The following is a 20,400-nucleotide window of genomic DNA, read 5'->3' as shown; positions in this document are numbered from 1 at the left end:
GGAAGGCAATGGGACACCTCGGAAGGAGGCACAGAGAGGCCACGCCCTGAACTCTATATAAGGGGAATGTGTGGGGAGGGCTGGTTTGCTGAAGGCAACCGCTCGGATAGTGTTTCAAAGCTCCTGTATCTTGGTTCGTGTCTTGTTTGTTTTTGTAGTAATAAATTTGGCAGGCGTATTCCAGCCTCTTGCCGTTTGTAAAGGGGTTGCCTTTTCTGCAGGGCCGGTAGCAGGCTGGTACAGAACACATCCACATATCAGTTTTGGAAAGAAAGTGTCCCCTTTGTAATTATTGAAGGGTTACTTTAATAGTTCAGTTTTTGATGTTTGATGTAGTATAGTTGTCATTAATTCATTCTGGTCTTTTTCTTCTCCCAGTTCCATCTGGCTTAGGTAGAAAGTAGAAGCTGGTGTTATGGTTATCATTTGATTAGCTGAATCCTCAATGTACTGTATTTGAAGGCCTTTAATATCTTCACTCTTAATGTTGGTTTCTTTGGGTGCTATTATATTTTCAGTTGTAAGTTTTGTAGTTGAGGTTGAAGTTTGGACTTCCAGGTTGTCTGTAACTTGCATTTGTTGTTCTTTGGAGTCTCTTATTTTAATGATAGTTTCCACTTCTTCTGTTTGTTCTTGGATTGTCAGTTCATCATTTAAGGTCAAAGTTTGATTTGGTGGCTTAGAGTTGTCAGACCTATCCTGCAGTTTGGCTTTAATTTGTTCAGTTATTGCCAAGATTGTGTCCAGTATCAGTTTATAATCAAGTGGTGGGATATATTCATCCATTTTGTTGATGTTTACAGCTAAGTCTTCCATGGAGGCTATTTTAATAAAAGTCAGTGACTATCCACCTCCAAAATTCTTAAGAGTTGTTTTCAGTGCCAGGTGTTCCCACTCTTATCTTGAAAATAATGTCAAGGACAGCTCTGTTATTCAGTCAGCTCTCACAATAGGAGAAGGTTTACTTGCTGTACCAAGTTTCACCACAAGATGACATCAATAGCATGTAGAATAAGATGTAGAAATTTTTTCCCCCAAATTAATATAAAGCTTTTGTAGAATTAGTCCATTTCTTTTTCTCCTTAATTCACAGCTTAAACAGAAAATAGGGTAGTAGATCCCCACAAAAAAAGAAGTTTTTAAATAAGTACAAATAAGATTGCTTGATTTCTTTGCTTAGTCACTTGATTTCTTTTAAGGCTTTAAGGCTTTAAAAATTTGTTCCCCACGTATACAATCGCCGTTCTTTCAAAGGAGGGGGAGAAAATTTTCAGAAAAGCCCCACAGGAAGATGGTTAGGGGAATAAGAAAGGTAAAATCTCACCCAGGTCCTCCAGATTGCTTCTTAGTGCTAGGTAGTGCTTTGGGCTTTTGGCAGGGAGCGGCTCTTCTTCTTTGGCAGGCACCGCGTGCGCAAACCGGAAGCCGGGTTTGGCCATTTTTACAGGTCCTAGACTGAAGCCCGTGCAAAGTAAGTATGAGTTTTCAAGTGTTCCTGATTGGCTCATACAGACAAAAGTAGGGGTCCTTTAAGATTCACTGTGAAGTTGTCCAGTGAAATCATTTTAAAAGCACTCCCATTTTGCTTGAGCTAACCTAGTCATCTTTAAAAATAAACCCTACTCAGATTCTCCTCAGGGGGGAGACTATGTAACCCATAGTATGAGAAATCACTTACTATTTGAAAGTTCATTTTAAATTTCATTTAGGTTAGATTCTAGATCTAGTTTTATATCAATAATTATTGAAATCTGTTATGAATAATGCATCTATTCTAAAATTAACTAGAACTACTAGATAATGAATTCCAGTTCACAACCAAATTTGAGAGAATGGAAACAATGTATTCCTAAGATTCTCATCTAAAAAATGCAGTCACTACTAAATGTTAATAAATCGCTAATCAATTTGTTAATCACACTGGAAGCAACAATTTGTATAATGCATTCATGAAGAGAGATTTGGGAGTTAGCAGATTAAGAATTTTGGAAAAGTTGCATAATCTATTTACAAGGATTTTGCTTTATTTGATGTCATATGCACCACACACATTTTTTTTAACTCATGACAAATATTAATTGATAATCTAGTAATATATTCTTATCTACAAGATTCCAATTCCCCCAATCCCAAAATCTCAGTCAATGCAACTTACATCATAAGCAAAATTGCGGTTATAATTAGTCCTGGATTTGCCAAATAACCTAAAACTTTAGCTACAACAGGTGGAAAATCGTATTTGATGGTTTCTTGGATGACATCATACATTTTCTTTTTTCCACTGGAAGAAGAAAATACACAGACAGGATTGTATAACAACAGGAATCAAACTTCAGCAAACAGGTTGTACAAAAAGTCTTCATGCAACTTATTTTCGGAATATACTGCTTGAATATCTTCAGCCTGTTATTTATAAAGAAACAGTTGAATATATTTCTCTTCTCTTTTTTCTGAATTTGGAAATTTAAAGTACCTAAAAATTAATAATGACAATCTCATGACACATGTTTTTGAAAACAACAGCAAAATATGTTCTTTTTAAAAAATTGATATTGCAGGTAACCTTCAACTTACTTGACAGTTCATTTAGTGACTGTTCGAAGTTACAATGGAAATGAAAAAGTGACTTATGACTGTTTTTCACACTTACGATTATTGCAGCATCCCCCTGGTCATGTGATCAAAATTTGAATGCTTGTCAACTGACTCATATTTGTGATGGTTGCAATGTCCAGGGGGAGTGTCATGTGACCTTTTGTAACCTTCTGACAAGCAAAATCAGTGGAGAAGCCAGATTCACTTAACAATTACTAACTTAACAACTACTGCAGTGTTTCACAATTGTGGTAAGAAAGATTGTAAAATGAGGAAAAATTCAATAAATCTCTCTCTTAGCAATATAAATTTTGGGCTTAATTTTGTTTGTAAGTCGAGGACTACCTGTATGCTTATTCTGAATTTATGTTATTCTTAATGCTCAATATAAGCTGGTTTAAACAACAATAAATACCACACCATATATTGCCGTTTTCTCCAACTTGGTTCTACTCTTGTAAATTCTGCCTATAATTGTTAGACTTTCCAGTTAGTTAGACTTTGCAATTCTGGAAGTTGTAGTCCCAATACAACTGGAAAGTTAGGATGTGAAAGTCTGATTGCATGTTATTAACAACGATTTAATATGCAGTAAGAATTTGATGTGTCATAAAGTTACTAAATGATTATATACCGTCAGCTTTTTTTAATGGAAAAACAGTATATGGTTTCAGGTGGAGATATGTTCTAATGGAATTTTAAAGACAACATGTCTAATGTAATCCAAAGAAACTTAATACAATCCTTCTTTCATCAAAAGATATTGCTGCTGACATTTCTTATTAACAAAATAAAAATCCGAAGAACAGTTTGTTCTGAGCTGGTCCCAGACTGAGTTAGTATCTGCAGTGCAGCATGAAAGAGTTATTAAATCAAATTAGAGGTCACTGGGGTATTCATCCAGCCTGCAGATCCATTTGAGAGAAACTGATTCACGCTGGAATCACAAAACTCTTATTAATACAGTAGTCCTGGCACATACTCTGATCAAGTCAGCTTCTATTATTCTTATACTCTCTACACTCATGACAGTTCATTGAGAATGAGTAAGGAAGTTTCAAATAATGCTTTGAAAACATACTTTTATTTTTATGTTTGCTGGTAGTTTCGCCTATATACTGAACCATTATATTTTTACCTCCTAGTTTAAATATTGCCATGTAGCAATCTTCTTGATCAAGATAACATTTCTTCTTTACGAAACCAGATGTTCTGTCTGATCCACCAATAATTTGTTTTGCAGTCAGTGAACAAGCTCAGACCATATTATCCAAACCCTCAGCATTTTCAACTCTTTTTTCTTATTATCATTTTCTTTTCCTCCAATACAGTATGCATACATCTATCTCCAAATAAAGTGATCCCCAAATTTATATGGTCTCCATAAGAATTGTCGCTTTGAGAATGCAGCTGCTATCAGAACTATAGGTTCCTTGTTTAATTCCCTGATGAAATTTCTTGAATTCCCTACGATATACCTGCCAAAATCTGAAGACAGTGCTAGAATATCCTTCAGAGCTCTTGATTTCCCCTCAGAAAGATGGTTCTTATCCTGAAAATCTTGCCGCACCAGGATTTGCATAGCCTATAAAGGGGCAGCAGGCTGACCAAGGCAGGCAGGCAAGTACTATATACAGTCCAACGTGGTACTGTGAGGTCCAATGAGGCTAGAAAATGGGAAAACATGAGTTCTAGTTCTGTCTTAGCCATGAAAGCCAGCTGGGTGATCTTAGGCCATAGTCACTCTTTCTCATTCCAAGTCATTTCCCAGGGATGTAGAGAATAATAAAAATCACACACACACACACACACACACACACACACACACACGAGAGCAGAGTTATTATTTCCTATTTGGACACAGTACTCCTATTAACTTAGCAACATACTGTATTTGTTATCAGTTTTTATAAACTAATTCCATTAGTCACATGGATGATGTGTTCAGCCTTAGCTGTTAATGTGCGAACTTGAAAGAACCTTTTTCTAAAATCCAATTATTAAAACAAATACTTCTGTTTTCTCTAGTTACAAAACAACTAGTAGATATATTATGAAGTATCATAAACATTTACATCTAAATAATTTATTATCAGTCAAACCTACTTTAAATTTTGATATTCATATGAGAATGATTACAGTGTACAAATGAGTTTGAATTATTTTATTTTTCAATTTTAGTATATATTTCTTGATTTTTGATTAATCAGTTGAGATAGGTACATAAATACTTCACTAATATTTCTTATAATTGCTATTTCAGTGTATGAAAATTATATAAAGTTATATTTGCATAATTTGTATTTTTTTTCTGAGAACCATTGAAAAATAGCATTTAAGTAAAAGAATCAGGAAGAAATTCTTTTAGTACCTGAATGGTCCACAGTCAAAGGAAGGAGGCAGAGACATTATGGTATATGCAACTGGTAACACACTAAGGAATAAAATCAACAGCAAGAGTCCCATGTAAAAATTATTGGATTTAGAAGCTTTGAACACTCGTTCATGGGGGACATTGCTGCTCATAACAGCCCAGGTCTGGAAATACATGGAGATTAATAAACGTAATACGTTGATCCCCACAAGTCCTGGGGCATAAAAGGATCCCATCCTGTATGTTAATCAGGGTAGGGGGAAGCATGGAGAGGAGGGTAGAGGGGAAAGAGAAATACAAAAAACACACTCCTTTTATGATGACAGATACTGCCTGCTTTCAAAAAGGTAACATATCAACCAGCTATAGTGAATCAAAATATAGATCTTTTACCAAGAAGTAGTGTCTTTATCATGTCAATTTTTATTAAAAGAATGCTTTTTGGATTGCAAAAAATGTGCTTTTTCATCAGTCCATTCAGCAATGGCAGAAAAAGAAAACAATTTTCATTAACTTATTCAATAGTTAACATCATAGCCATTCTGTAAAGTGTCATGAAAGAGAGAAATAGGGGCGCTCCGTAAATACAATTAATTATGCAGAAAGCGAGTGAATCAATGCAGTTAGCACTGTGAATTTGCCGTAGACCATGAATTTACTGGATTTTTTTTCCAGATGCTGATACAGGACATTCATTGCCTTATCTATGTTCTATAAAAAAACAAAATAAGCTTGAATGTTATAGCCTTATTTATGACAACCCACAACTTCAGATAATCACTTCCAGGGATTATATTTAGACCAGTGGCTCCCAACCTTTTTTATACCCCATACTTTTAGAACGCTTCTGATATATTCTCACACTCCTTACAAAAGTTCAAAATAACGGCAATGAATTAGGCATATACACTATAATTCTGAAAAGCCAAGTTTTCACACGCCCTGGAATATCGTCTCACATCCCCAGGGGGTGCGAGCACCCCAGGTTGGGACTCCCTGATGTAAACTATAAATAGTATGGACAATAACATTGAGGTCTCAGAATTGCCATCACCTAGTCACTGTAAAGCAAAGCTCTAAATTACCCTCTGGAAGATGTATGCCAAGTAGGAGCAGATCCAATTTAAGGCAGTGCCCCCCCCCAACATCCAGTTCTGACAGACTGGAAGGATACAATGATCATTGGTTTCAAAAGTTACTGACAGGCCCAAGGATACCTTGACTTCTGTGGGCTTTCTCTCCTAACTTTTCTTCCAATCTTATAAAAGAGAAAAGCACATCTAAAATCTCAACATGTAATGAACTCACTATTATAGTGAAGGAGATACAAATGTGGAAGATATCGCTCATTTTCTTCCTAACCAATAAAAATAGAATTAGAATGGAACTTGCCATAGCTGTGGGGCAATAACATAACTGAAAGAGCTACATGGCAGTTATGCAACCCATGAAAACTTGATCTGTAAGAAATGAAACAGTTTGAGGTACATATTGAGATCCCATGGGGTCCCACAGTTTCTGAAAAAAGATGAATTCAAATGAGAAAAAAAACAAAGTTCTGTAAGATGGCCTAGTTCTACTAAAATGTCTTGAAAAAATATGGAATATTTCAGCAACTCTGAAAAAGCACAAAAATGGAATACATAGCATCCTTCACTTCAGTGAAGATGTAACAATAACTGTTATCATTTTCTCTAGCTAATAATGTTAACATGCTAGAGTATCTTACCAGATCATTCCTTGATTGAAGACCAAACCTAGCACATTACCACTAATATCAAACTCTCCGTATGAAGGCTGTTGAGAAAATAAGAAATATGATGTGAATGCTAATAATCCTTATTAAATTCTTCCCAAAACCTAAGCTGATATCCTTTACAACTCTTTTTTTATAAGATCCTGTAAGTGGAGATATTAGGAATGTTAATTGGGGATCAGCTGTAACAAAAGAGAGCAAGTATGGTTAAGATGGTTGAGATGTTGCACAAAGGATAGGGAAATGCAAGTTTTAGTCCATCTTTAGCTACAGAAACCCACTAGTGGACTTGAGCTAGCTGATCTCTCTCTCTCTCTCTCTGTCCATATAGGTTGGCCATTGTGGAGACACATAGGAGGAGCGTGTATGCCAGCTTACATTCCTGTACAAAAGGTAGGATATAAATCTAATAAATGATAGACAAATAAACAAGTAAACAAAGCACCCGAAGTATAGAGAGCTTTTTCTAATCCTATCTGCACAGTTCATTAAGCCAATAAGCATTTTTACACTACCATTCATGGAATTTTGTGATTTGCCTTGTATTTGTATAATCAACATTTTAATATTTGCATATTTTAAGGTTCTCATTTTCTCTCATTTTCTCCTTTTTTTAAAAGATACATTTAGTTTTTAAAATGTTACTGGCCATCTTGATGATTTGAGACGGGAAAGATAAGAGATGTTGCTGCTGCTGAATTATGCAACTTACTTCATGTAGGCTTTACTAGAACAAAGAAAATATATAAAAGATCAGCTTAAAGCTTTTGCTTAAATCTATTCTAAGCCAAAACCTGTGCTTCCTGTGCAAATAGTTACTTACAAATCCAGCCTCAAGGTCCCAGCACCAGCAGTAGTTTACGAATCTGACAAAACAAGCCCGAAGAAAATCTCCCACTAGGATCGTTACAAATGTCACAAGAATATCAGACACTGTAAGCCTGACAAATTCCTGCAACAGAGCAAAAATTGAGAAAGATTTATTTAGCACTTCCTACAATTTCCTTTCTATTTTACATGGAATAAATTTGTTAGGGTAGGTAGGAACAAGAAAGCCTGAGAGAATAAAAATAAGGAAAAACTGGGGGAACAGTGGAGGAGGAGGAGGAGGAGGAGGAGAATTACCATTTGTTCATTGCAAAAGGCATCTTTATTTGGAACAGCTTAAATCCTGTGATGATACCTTTAACACTATCAAAGAACAATATCTGCCTGTCCCAGGAAAGGACTAAGTAGTACAAGGGAAGGCAACCTTGGCTCTTTTATAACTCATGGACTTTAACTCCCAGAATTCCTGAGTCAGCTATGCTATGCTGACTCAGGAATTCTGGGAGTTGAAGTCCATGAGTCATAAAAGTGCCAAGGTTGCCTACCCCTGACTTAGTAGGCGGATAAAAATCCCAAATCCACTCTAAACATATGACTGATTATAATAATAATACTACTGACCAGGAGCACTAAATCACAAGTCAGAATACCACACCAACCAACCTTACTCTGTACCCAACTCCCAATTTTTTAAAAGGCTTTTCTTACATCAGAGTGGCATGGCAATCTATAAGGAAACCAATAATTCTGTAAAAGTCGGCGTGTAGAAGAAAATTTCAGAAAACTATACATTAATGGAAATAAATAATATCTCACTATAATGATGAAGGCCACAATTAAATGACCTGATTACGTTGAAATCAAAGATTGACCTGAGTAAATTAGGAAAAGTAGCCCCTCTGGAGTAAAACTGTGGTGTGTCAGAAAATATGACTGACTAGAATAAATGGTAAAGGAAGCCAGCCATTTCCTTATGCAAGTCTTCTTTGGAAATATCTTCAATGATCTGAAATAAAGCTATGGGGATAAAAAAGGGTTTATGAAATAGGAATATGCAAAACTATATTGGTGTAGTTGAACTAAGTATCAATGACAACACTTGGTAAAGATGGAGAATATATGTTAGATATATTATATGTTATCTTATTCCTTTAGTTCTTTTTATAAAAGTTTATAGACTGATAACTGTTTTCTGAATCTATTAAATGATTTTCAAGCGCATGGACTATAATTTGCTATTAATTTGACTGGAATGAACCCATCAGAACATTCTCTGAATCACTGTACAGCATAACTGCTTTTATTTACTTACTATTCCCACAGTTGTTTCCCAGCAAGGTCCTCGAGGTACATCAGCTGGATCCATTGGAGGGAGAATAAGACCACTTCCATTCCTTGAAGTTGAGTTATGGAAGGTTAGGATTGTCCAATGCGTGATGTTCCTGATCACACCTTCTTCAGTCAGCTGCAATAGGGAAAAAGGGTAATTCTGGATAATTTTATGGTTTCATATATGTGTGTGTTTTTATGTGTATTTATATTTTACATTGCTATTCCAATTTTATATTATCCAGATTTCTAATTTTAATTTCTTCTTGTATGCATGTACCCTGGGCAAACCTTGAATGAATGAATGAACCTTTATTATTATTTATTTTGTACCTTCCCCCTGTTCGCTGTTTCATCTCCACCTGTAATAAGACCCATGACGGTGGTATCATCTGTGAACTTAATGATTGCAGTGGATGGGTCAGATGGTACACAATCTTATGTGTACAGTGAGTACAGATAGGGGTAAGCACGCAGCCCTGCAAAGCTTCAGAGGGATGGATAAAACAGACTCAATCCTCACTGTTTATAGCCAGTCCCTTAGAAAGTCATATTCTGATTTAATATTATCCTTCAGCCAAAACTTTTTCTCTATGCACTTTTTACAATTATTCTCACATTGACAATTTTATTTAGGATGTTTTGAATTTTTGAATACCAATTACCTTATGCTTGTTAATGACTGAAAAAAAATAAGTAAGAAAAAAATTGTAATACAAGAGTGTTAGTTATTTAAACTGCATGCTGGCACCTTAACAAGATTCCACATTCAACAACAGTAATGAAAACAAATTGTTTTGAGGTCATCTGGAACTCAACCAAATTTCATTATTGTTGGAAAATGGCTTATTCTGGGATGCACAGGAGTATTAACATCTTCAATAAAAAATGAATGGCCATCACCAGTGCTTTTTTTGTAAAAGAAAAAGGTTCTGGAACTCACACATGTCATACATCCCACCTTGCCTACCCTACAAGGTTCCATCCAAAAAAGGTGCCGGAACTCCATTCTGAGCATTCTATGACAAAAAAAGCCCCGGCCATCACAACAAATGTGGTAGATATGTGATTGTACCTTTAAAAAAAAATTAAATAAAATTTACAAATACAAAGATAAAAAAGTAAAATAAATTAAGAAAAATAGAAAAAAAAGAAAAATAGAAACAATAGAAAAAAGTAAAATAGAAGAAAAGCTATATAAAAATGGCTTTCTACTCCTTACATATAAGTACAAGCAATTTAGCTAACTTAATATTTTAGGTAAAAATAATACTTTAGTTAAAAATCTTCTTCCCATATATCGCATCTTATCCATAGTCAAATTACAAAAAACAATCATTCAGTCCTAATCAGCAAAAGTCTGCTAAGAGCTACCAGAAATATTAACCTATATATTTTAATTTTAATAAAAACATTCAGTTTTATTGTTGAGTATTGGGTTCGTTGCGCAGGAATGAAGATGAGGCGAGTGAGTTCAGCAAAGATCATGGTTTATTGCTTGCAGGATCTGAACTAGAGAACAGGGCTGCAGATGCAGCAATTTATACCCTGGCCCCTAGGTGGCGGCCAATAGGTTTGAAGCAACCTATTGCCGCCCTAGGGGCAACCAATAGCAGCGCTGGAGACGGGTTGTCTGAGGAGCTGGGAGCCGTTAGCTAGCTTTCCTGCTCAAACAGCCTTCCAGCAGTTACCACGTGGTGTTCCCTTAACAAAGCAAGCCCAATACATTATACCCCTCCCCCCTAGAATGAACAAACATTATAGCAACAACAGAATGTAATTACAGCAATACAATTTTACAAAAGGTCTAACAATGGTGTGAGAAAACAGGTTTCCTCTTAGCTAATACAGGTGTTTCCTAGCTAGCAGCTTAATAAGGTACTTACAACATTATAGCTTCATTATTCAGGACAAACTTGTAGATAAGCAGGCAGTACAATAAGGTACATACAACATTATAGCTTTATTATTTCAGGACAAAATCTTGCAGATAAGCAGGAGGTTTGCGAGCCCTTGTGGAATGCCTGGGAGACCCAGGCACCTCCTGGCCTACCAGCTTGCCCGCTGGGCTGGGTAGACCGGTGTCTCTCAGTTCAAGTGATTCAGGATGGCTCAGTGAACTCTGGCTCGCCTTTCCAGGTTGGCCCACCCCAGAGTCAGTTTGTTCAGCAGAGTTAGCACAGTGGCTGTAGAACTCAGGTTGGCTTTCTCTGTCAGGGGACCCATGTTGCACTTCTGGGCTCCCCTCCCCTATGGCCAACTCCCTGTTGCTTTGGCTGTTAGAGCCTTCAGAGTCTATGCATGGATCGGCCTGGCTGCCAGTTTGCAGTCCTTGGTAAGTACTTATAATGAAGTCCTCGCTTTGTGGCCGTTCTGGAAAACGCTTCCTAAGCTGATTGATGTGGCGACAGACAACTCGCCTGCCCTCTAGGCCCACTTGGTAAGAGAGGGGGCCTGACATTTTAGTGATTTTTCCTGGCACCCACAAATTCCCATGCCCATAGTTCCTGGCCCACACTCCGTCGCCCACTTGCAGTCCCCTCGGGGGTTTTGGGCGAGAGGCTTCTGCTGCCACCTGGTCTGGATGCAACCTGTCCAGTTTCATGATCAGTTGCCTCCCCCAGTGCAGCTCTGCTAGGCTTTTCCCAGTAGCCGTGCATGGCGTGGAATGTTGGCAAAGCAAAAAATCTGCTAGTCTGTGGTGCCAGTCCCCAGTCACTATACACCTCAGTGACTCTTTAGTGGTGTGAACCATGCGTTCGGTTTGACCATTAGTAGATGGGTGAAATGGGGCTGATGTTGCATGCCTAATGAGGTTTGCTCTCAGGAACGCCTGAAATTCTGCCGCAGTGAATTGGGCTCCGTTATCGGACACTATGATGTCCGGTAGCCCGTGCGTGGCAAAGTTTTCTAAGCACCTGGATGGTCCTAGCAGTAGTCATATTTGCAATTGGTATCACTTCTAGCCATTTAGAGTGGCTGTCGACCACTATAAGGAAGAGCTGTCCCTGAAAGGGCCCAGCGAAGTCTATGTGAATTCTAGACCAGGGAGTGTGAGTCTCCTCCCACCTGTGAATTGGAGTGTGCAGCATTTCAGGCCTTGATTGCTGGCATGTATAACATCCATGCACCTGGGCCTCAATGGCTTTATCTAATCCTGGCCACCATAAGTAGATTCTAGCAAAGCTTTCATGCACACAATACCTGGATGGCCTTCATGCAGTGATTGTAAAACCCTCTTAGTGAGGTAGGAACTATGATCCTGTTTCCCCAAAGAATACAACCCTTGTGAGCTGATAGCTCATGTCTTCTTGTAAAATAGCTCTGAAATTCGGGGCCTGGGCTTTTATCCAACCATCCTGTGTATACCTGATAGCACTCTACTCAGTGTCTTGTCTGCTGCCGTTTCTGCAGCTATGTCCCCTGTGTGGAGGGGAAACTCTGGCAAGTCCTGAATGGGCAAAACATGGGCCACTGGGGCCGGATCTGGTTCAATTTGTGGCAGTGGAAGCCTGCTCAGGCTGTCTGCATGGCCCATTTCTTTGCCAGGTTTGTGAATCAGCTTAAACGTATAAGCCGATAGAAAAATAGACCATCTCAGCATTCTAGGGGATAATATGTGGGGTGTCTGTCTGTCTGTAGTGAATAACCCCAAAAGCGGTTTGTGGTCTGTGAAGACCCTGAAGTCTCTGCCATATAAATAATCATGGAATTTTTTTAACTCCAGCTACAATGGCCAATGCCTCTTTGTCAATTTGAGCATAATTACGCTCAGCAAAGGACAGTGTCCTTAAATAAAAAGCAATTGGAACTTGAGTTCCATCTTTCTCTAAGTGACTCAAGACTGCACCCACCCTGTATGGGGATGCGTCACATGCTAAGCAAACTGGTTTAGACTCCTTGAAATGAGTGATGGTGGAACTGACCAACAGAAGTGCCTTCAGTTCCTGAAAACTTTTTCCGTGGATGCTAGTCCACTTCAAAGAAGCATTTTTATCTAAGAGCCTATGAAACGGCTCCACCACTGCGGCCTTGTTAGGAAGGAACGCGTGGTAAAAATTGAAAAGGCCCAGGAATGCCTGTAGCTCTCGTTTTGTTTTAGGGCTATGTGCCATCTGAATGGCTTTTACTTTAGACTCAGCAGGGTGGATGCCATCAGCATCAATATGAAACCCCAAAAATTCAGTTGAGGGAACACCAATACTGCACTTGCTCTTTTTAAGTTTGAGGCCTGCTTCTCGCAGCCTTTGCAGGACGGCTCTAAGCCTCCTTGCTAGCACCTCAGTGGATTCTCCGGCAATAAGCATGTCATCAAAATAGGGGCAAACCCCTGGAATGCCCTTGAGTGTACGTTACATGATGCCCTGAAAAATTCCCGGGGCTACACTGACCCCAAATTGTAGGCGCTTTACCTTAAACGCCCCCCTGTGGGTTACAATTGTTTGTGCTGCGGTCATGGCCTCATCAACCGGCAGTTGCTGATAGGCCTGAGCCAAATCTAATTTTGCAAAAATGGTGCCACCCTGCAAGGATGCCAGGATGTGGCTTACTACTGGGACTGGGTATGCGTGTTGTTTGAGGGCCTGGTTAATTGTGCATTTATAATCTGCACAGATTCTGACTTCCCCATTGGCTTTTAGTGGTGTTACAATAGGAGTTTCCCGCTCCCCACCATCTACTGGTTGCAAAATGCCCTGTTCCACAAGTTTATCTAATTCAGTGTCTATTTTGTGCTTGAGGGCAAATGGGACCCTCCGAGGCTTAATCCTGACTGGCACTACATTTGGGTCTATCTTGAATGCAATGGGCGGGCCCGTGTATGTTCCCAGAGCTGAATCAAATACAGCTGCGAATTCCTTGCATACTGTTGCTACTCGTGACTTGTGTCCGGTTGATTCTGGTTACTTGGATGCCTAGCACATCAAACTAACTGAGCCCAGTTAGGCTCATTCTCTGGCCCCCTACTATAACAACATCCAGGTGTCCTGAAAACCCCTTAAATTTAATTGTTAGAGTGGCTTCACCCTTGACTGCGACTGGCATTCTGAAAATCAGTTAGAATGATGTCAGAGGGCCTCAGCTTGGCCCATCTCTTACTGCAACCACAAAAGAAATTAAATGTTTCAAGGGAAATAATAGAAATGGCAGAGCCTGTGTCCAGCTCCATCTTACAGGGGACCCCTTGCAGCTCCACCTGAAGTCTATACTTGGGCTTAATTGGGCGGCAGGCCCCGGTATGGCAAACCCTTCTGTGGCTGGAGCAAAACCCCACGCTGTATGGCCCTGGGGCCCTGGTACCTCTCCTGGTCAGATCTTCCTACTGGCGATTCGCTGGCCGGTCCCTCTGGTGACCTCTGCAGATGGATGCAATGTGGCTGGTCTTCCTGCAGGCCTGGCACGTGGCTGTCCAGAACCTATAGTCCAAACACTGGTGGTGGCCGCCACAACCTGGACATCTAGGCAAGGGATCTGCCTTGTAAGTAGTCTCTTGCTGTTTGTTGCTGCGCCGCTGATGGTCGGGCTGTCTATGCAATTTGTCGACTGCTGTGTCTTCGGGGTCTTCGTGGTGGATGGCTTCTTCGCGTTGCGCAGTTTTGGCGGGCTGAATGGCTTGTACGGCCCTGTCGGCAGCTTTGTCCACCATGACTTCCTTCTGTGCATCCGAAAACGATAGGACCTCACCTCTCAGGTGAAAAGCTTCTGCTGTAGCTCTTGGTTGCGAAGGCTGCAGCAAGCTGGTCCTGTAGTCTCCTCGATGTCGGAGAACTGGCACAGGCATGTGGCCTGCCTCAAGGCCGCGATGTATTCGGATGCAGTTTCACCCGGTTGCTGTATTCTCTGCTCGAAGGCATAGCGCCATGCAATGACTGACATCTTTGGCTGGAAATGTTCTCTGAGCTTCTTTTTCAATTCGGCATAGGATATGGACTCCAGTGGCATTGGCACGAACAGGTTTTCGGCTAAGTCGAACGTTGCTGGGCCACACACACAGAGTAGCGTGGCAGCCTTCAGTCCATCCTCGGAGACCTGGTTCACTTGATGGTAGTTCTTGACCTGGGACACGTACAAGGGCCACTCTTCTGGTTGCTTGATGTTGAATTTCTCAGCTTTCCGACCTTAGCCATTTCTGCTGGTCTTTACGGCTGGTTCTCAGCATCTTCGAATCCTGCTCCTCCATTACCCAGGGACTGGTCCTCTGAGCGCGTGGTTGCTAGCGTGGCTGAGCTAGCCAACCATAGGGGGGGAAATTTGCTTTTCCCGCCAAGCATGCACTGCCTTTCCCCTAGTGACTTTCAGCTTCAAAGGAGAAGCAGGATCACACCTTCATTGCCAGTGTTGAGTACTGGGTTTGTTACGCAGGAATGAAGACGAGGCGAGTGAGTTCAGCAAAGATCATGGTTTATTGCTTGCAGGATCTGAACTAGAGAACAGGGCTGCAGATGCAGCAATTTATACCCTGGCCCCTAGGTGGCAGCCAATAGGTTTGAAGCAACCTATTGCCGCCCTAGGGGCAACCAATAGCAGCGCTGGAGACGGGTTGTCTGAGGAGCTGGGAGCCGTTAGCTAGCTTCCCTGCTCAAAAAGCCTTCCAGACGTTACCACGTGGTGTTCCCTTAACAAAGCAAGCCCAATACATTACATTTATAATCCAAAATTATCATTTTCTCCAACAAATAAGGCAGAAGAAATCTTTTCCCACTCATAAATAAAAATTTAAAGCTTTGACATGCAGTCTAGATGAAAAAGAACTTCCATTAACAGCTACCAGAAGCTACATGGTATATATTTAACACTTGTCAAACAAATTCACTCTATAAATCTTTTCATTTTTTAAAAGCTTAATCTTTAGTCCCATCAACTAGCATCCCACAAGCTGATTTCTTTTCACTATCTTTTTGTCTCTTTCAACGAGCAGCTTGAAAATTCCTCTTTCTGTCTTCTAAGAAAGACTTTCTATTATTATACACATTCCTTTTGTAAATCCAGAGTAAGGTTTTCCAAATCGCTGTTTTGTGCAGCCAGATTTTATATTTTTTTCTCCTATTAAAGCAGTTTAAAAAGCCAAAGCTAACAGTGAATCACGAAATATGGGGCACTGCTATATAATAGGCAAAGGCTGATTGCATATATACTAGTGTATGCCCTTTTACATTCTTCACCTTTTCCTTGACGTCATCCATTAAGGCCAGTAAGAAAGTATACAGATTCCCCAGGAAAAGTGCAAAGATGCGTCCCAGTTGCCATTTCAGCCCAATGCGAGGATGATAATCTTCTAAGGCTGCAATAGTTTCAAACAGTGGAGGGCAAAACATTCCAAGTAGTGACATAACAATTTCAACCTGCAAAAAGAGAAAAGAGAATTTTTGTCACAATGGGATCAGCCCCTGCTGCTGACTGAGGATCTTGGAAACTCTTCACTGAAATGGGACTATCACAGGGCTAGCAAAGATTAGATAAAAGACAGGAGGTCATGGCTGCAATGGATGACCAAACTCTGTCTATGGTATTAGGAGCTTCAGTCATACCAGGGCAGTCATCATCTTGACTTTACTCTTGTGTGAAAGTGAAAATGGGCTCTATTATTGCCTCTATTAGCTAACCTACAATTCTATTCATGCTGAAAAATGAAGGCCAGAATGTGAGTGAATTTAATATTTAAACAAAAAGCTTCACTTCCATCCCCCTATCCCATAAAAAGTAATGTGAACAGCTGTTTAAGTTTCCAACACTCTACAAATTTATTTATTTATTACTGCTTTCTAAGTGATAGCAAAACAGGTGCAACCAGAACATCTGGAAAGAAGCTATTCCAAGGGATGCAGCAATCATTTTAGGGCTCTCTATCTCTCTTGGATGGTGGATTCTGAAACATCTTCTTCTTCTGGATCATATGCCCAGAGAGGCAGATTCATTTGAAAAGAGATGGTCCCGAAGGTACTAACAAAAACTAAAAGCAATCGAAGTACAATGCAGGAACAGATGACTTTTGTCTGAAGCGGGCAACAGAAGCAGTGCCAGTACTATATAAATGTTTAAAAACATTGTTGTCTTACTTCGTTTCTTTCATACCAGCCAATGTTTTGCATTTTTGAAAAGGCCTGGGATCGTTTCACAACAAAATAAATGAGGTAGCCGCTTCCACATAAGCAACATATTATAAGTACATTGGCCAGAACCCTCAGAAATCTTGTTAGATGGATGTTTTCATCTTTGTTGCTTTCTTGCTCATCCACAATTGACTCCTTAATATAGATGTAAGAAACAATGGGAATAATTATTCAGAGTGTAGCCCTATGCAAATGTTACAGAAAATAAATCACATTATATTCAGACTCACAAATTTTCAGGATATGTACCATATTTTCCGGCGTATAAGATGACTGGGCGTATAAGACGACCCCCTACATTTCCTGTTAAATTATAGGGTTTGGGCTATACTCGCCGTATAAGACTACCCCTCTTCCAATGCACACCAAATAAAAAATAAAAAACATCAGATTTGATTTTAATATGGTAATTTTAATTCAAATGCTTATGACATGCAGGTACTTAGTAGGAAAACTGTCACTTATAAACATAAGGCTGTTTGTCATCAAACATGTAAACATAAAACAGTGCAAGTGGATTAAACTTAATAATAATAATAATAATAATAATAATAATAATAATAATAATAATAATAATAAGAAGAAGAAGAAGAAGAAGAAGAAGAAGAAGAAGAAGAAGAAGAAGAAGAAGAAGAAGTTGGAAGGGACCTTGGAGGTCATCTAGTCCAACCCCCTGCTAAGGCAGGAAACCCTATACCATTTCAGACAAATGGCTGTCCAGTCTCTTCTTAAAAACTTCCAGTGTTGGTGCATTCACCACTGCATTCACCATTGTTCCACTGGTTAATTGTTCTAACTGTCAGGAAGTTTCTCCTTAGTTCTAGGTTGCTTCTCTCCTTGACTAGTTTCCATCCATTGCTTCTTGTCCTGCTTTCAGGTGCTTTGGAGAAGAGCTTGGCTCCCTCTTCTTTGTGGCAGCCCCTGAGATATTGGATCACTGCTATCATGTCACCCCTCACCCTTCTCTTCATTAAACTACACATACCCAATTCCAGCAACCGTTTCCTATTTTCCTAATTCACTTTTTCACTTTTCCTAATTCACTCTAAAGCTTTCCCTGCGCAGAGCCTTAAGTAACACAAGCTGCCTGCTATTAGTGCAGGTTCTCATCTCACCAGGCTCAAGGTTGAGTCAGCCTTCCATCCTTCCAAGGTAGGTAAAATGAGGACTCAGATTGTTGGGAGCAATAAGCTTTTTAATAATGCTGCTTGTGGGGGGGGGGGTGAAAGCTCTAATAAGCAGGCATATACATAGAATGAAGGCTATTGCTAAGCACATTGATTTGTGCTTTAAATTGTAAGCCGCCCTGAGTCTTCGGACAAGGGCGGGATATAAATGGGATTAAAAAAAAAAGACCAAATGGGAGATCCACTCCAGGTTTTCCAGCCAGCCCGCCCAGTTCCTGAGTCAAATGTGTCCTTAGAGCTAAGCAGCTGCTCTGATATTCCCCACCTGCCTTTCAAGTTGCTCTTGCATTCCCCACCTGCCTACAGCTGCTCTTCAACTTTAGAAGGAAAGACACCCAGACCCCAGCCTGTAAAAAATCACAGACTGCAGCTTCTACTCCAATTGGTCCCCGCTTTCCCTGCGCAGACTAAATGGAAGATCTGCTCCAGGTTTTCCAGCCAGCCCTGTCCCTAAAGTTTCAGCACCCGTGTATAAGACGACCCCTGACTTTTGAGAAGATTTTCATGGGTTAAAAAGTCGTCTTATACGCGGGAAACTACGGTATGTAGGATTGCAGCCTACTGTATATGAAAACACACACATTTGCAAAAGAAATACACTATATTTCATAACATATGGATGATAACAGTTTTTATACTTTTTATAAAAATACTTTTTATAACCAGCTATAAATAGCTAGCTTTTATAATCTATTGCTGCCTTCTTGTTACATTCTTATAATGCAGATGAATATAGTGACATACAAAAACTGACTTTAATTATTTTCATTACAAATGAACAAAAGAAGGTGAAGATGGCTGGATCTAGTTCTAGTACCTACATATACTGTATGTATGTTTCTCCCTTAGAAAAGGGATGATGAAAATGAAATTTGTGCAACTGCTTCCTCCTATGACCCAAACTACTCAATTTCTAGGTTTTCTTGATTTTGCAAGAATGCTGTTCCAGAGGAAATGCTGTTCCACTGAGAAGGCATGTTTCCATAGTACAACAAGATAGCATTGTTTAATAGAAGGGACCTGGATCATACCCTCTCTACTAAATCTGACGGGCAGAAACAATAAGAGAATGATGGTGCTATAAATAGCCTGGGCCTATGCTATTGACGGCTTTGTAGATAATAACCAGCACCTTGAATCACACCCACAAGCCTATTAAGAGTCAGTGCAGCAACAGTGTTACATAGGGATAACAAGAAATAGCAAAAAATGTCTATGCCTCAGTATTCTGGACCAACTGTAGCTCCTGATGCTCTTCAATGGCAGTAGTATATAGAAAACATTACAATAATCTAAACTGTGGATGTCTTGGCCCAGGAATGGGTGCAATTGGTGCACAAGGCAAACCAATGCAAAATGCCACCACTTGCCATAGCTGCCATCTGCTCTTTGAGCAAGAGCCAAGAGTCCATGAAGACCTCCAAAATGTGCATCAACTCTGACTGGAAGTGCATCTCCATGCAAAGTTAAAGATAGAAATTCCCTGGAATTAGAGGCCTTAAAACCTACAGCAATTTCATCATCATATATTTTAAAAGTTTGTCTATGTTTGATGAGAATATTGAATTGAAAAATTATAAACCTATGTTAAAAAAGCAAGCAAGTAAGGTGTCACATGGGACCTCAATATTGACTATACAGAGCAACAATATTATCAATGAAACCTTCCAGTGAAGACACTGATCATACAAGTAGCTACAATGTTAAGGAAAAAACCCTGTACATCTTCTGATAAAATGCTGGATATGAGGAATTCAGTTGTTATGTACAATGTCTACATTTTCTCCTTTGAAATCCTGCCAAAGTTGCAATACAACAGAGGTGTTTGCATCTTGCCTGGAGGGTACCTTGAAGCTAGTTGTGATGGATGCAAACTTGTTATCTGCTGTCTCTGGATTGCCTATAAGGTAGTCCCAGCTAGTGAACATTTTCCAGCTAAAAATGAAGTTCTCATCATCTCCATCCCCTGTGTCTTCATGGGCATTTCGGGCCATCCTGTAGATGGAATAATATGTAGTCTATTTAGCCACCAGATGTCTCTTTATGCACAGATTTTTTGCAGCAATTTCTGTGCTTTCTCTGTATTTATTAAACATTGAATCCATTGAATCTGCTGCCTTAGGCTGCCCCTGAATATGAAAATTATCTTTTGAAAATACCACTGTTAAAATTCCATAAATTAGTATGCTTGCTTTAAAATCTTTATCACTATTTAGGGACACA

At 39.6% G+C, this 20,400-nt stretch overlaps 1 protein-coding gene across 1 annotated transcript in view; it reads right to left on the bottom strand.

Annotated features, from left to right (window-relative positions):
- LOC310650180 (transmembrane channel-like protein 2) overlaps positions 1–20,400 on the bottom strand; it is a gene marked incomplete at both ends in the record, with an annotated part of 77,740 nt that overhangs the window by 4,182 nt on the left and 53,158 nt on the right. The window contains 8 exons of the mRNA XM_083379011.1: positions 2,156–2,281; positions 4,967–5,206; positions 6,699–6,766; positions 7,549–7,677; positions 8,866–9,018; positions 16,043–16,222; positions 16,937–17,125; positions 20,025–20,172. Coding sequence (XP_083235137.1) covers positions 2,156–2,281; positions 4,967–5,206; positions 6,699–6,766; positions 7,549–7,677; positions 8,866–9,018; positions 16,043–16,222; positions 16,937–17,125; positions 20,025–20,172 — 1,233 coding nt within the window. The remainder of the gene's footprint in view (positions 1–2,155; positions 2,282–4,966; positions 5,207–6,698; positions 6,767–7,548; positions 7,678–8,865; positions 9,019–16,042; positions 16,223–16,936; positions 17,126–20,024; positions 20,173–20,400) is intronic.

The sequence above is a fragment of the Vipera ursinii genome (genome assembly GCF_947247035.1).
Source record: "Vipera ursinii genome assembly, chromosome: Z".
In the NCBI taxonomy this organism is placed as follows: Eukaryota; Metazoa; Chordata; class Lepidosauria; order Squamata; family Viperidae; genus Vipera; species Vipera ursinii.
The sequence above is the reverse complement of the archived record's forward strand: the minus strand, read 5'-3'. Positions and strand labels throughout refer to the sequence as shown.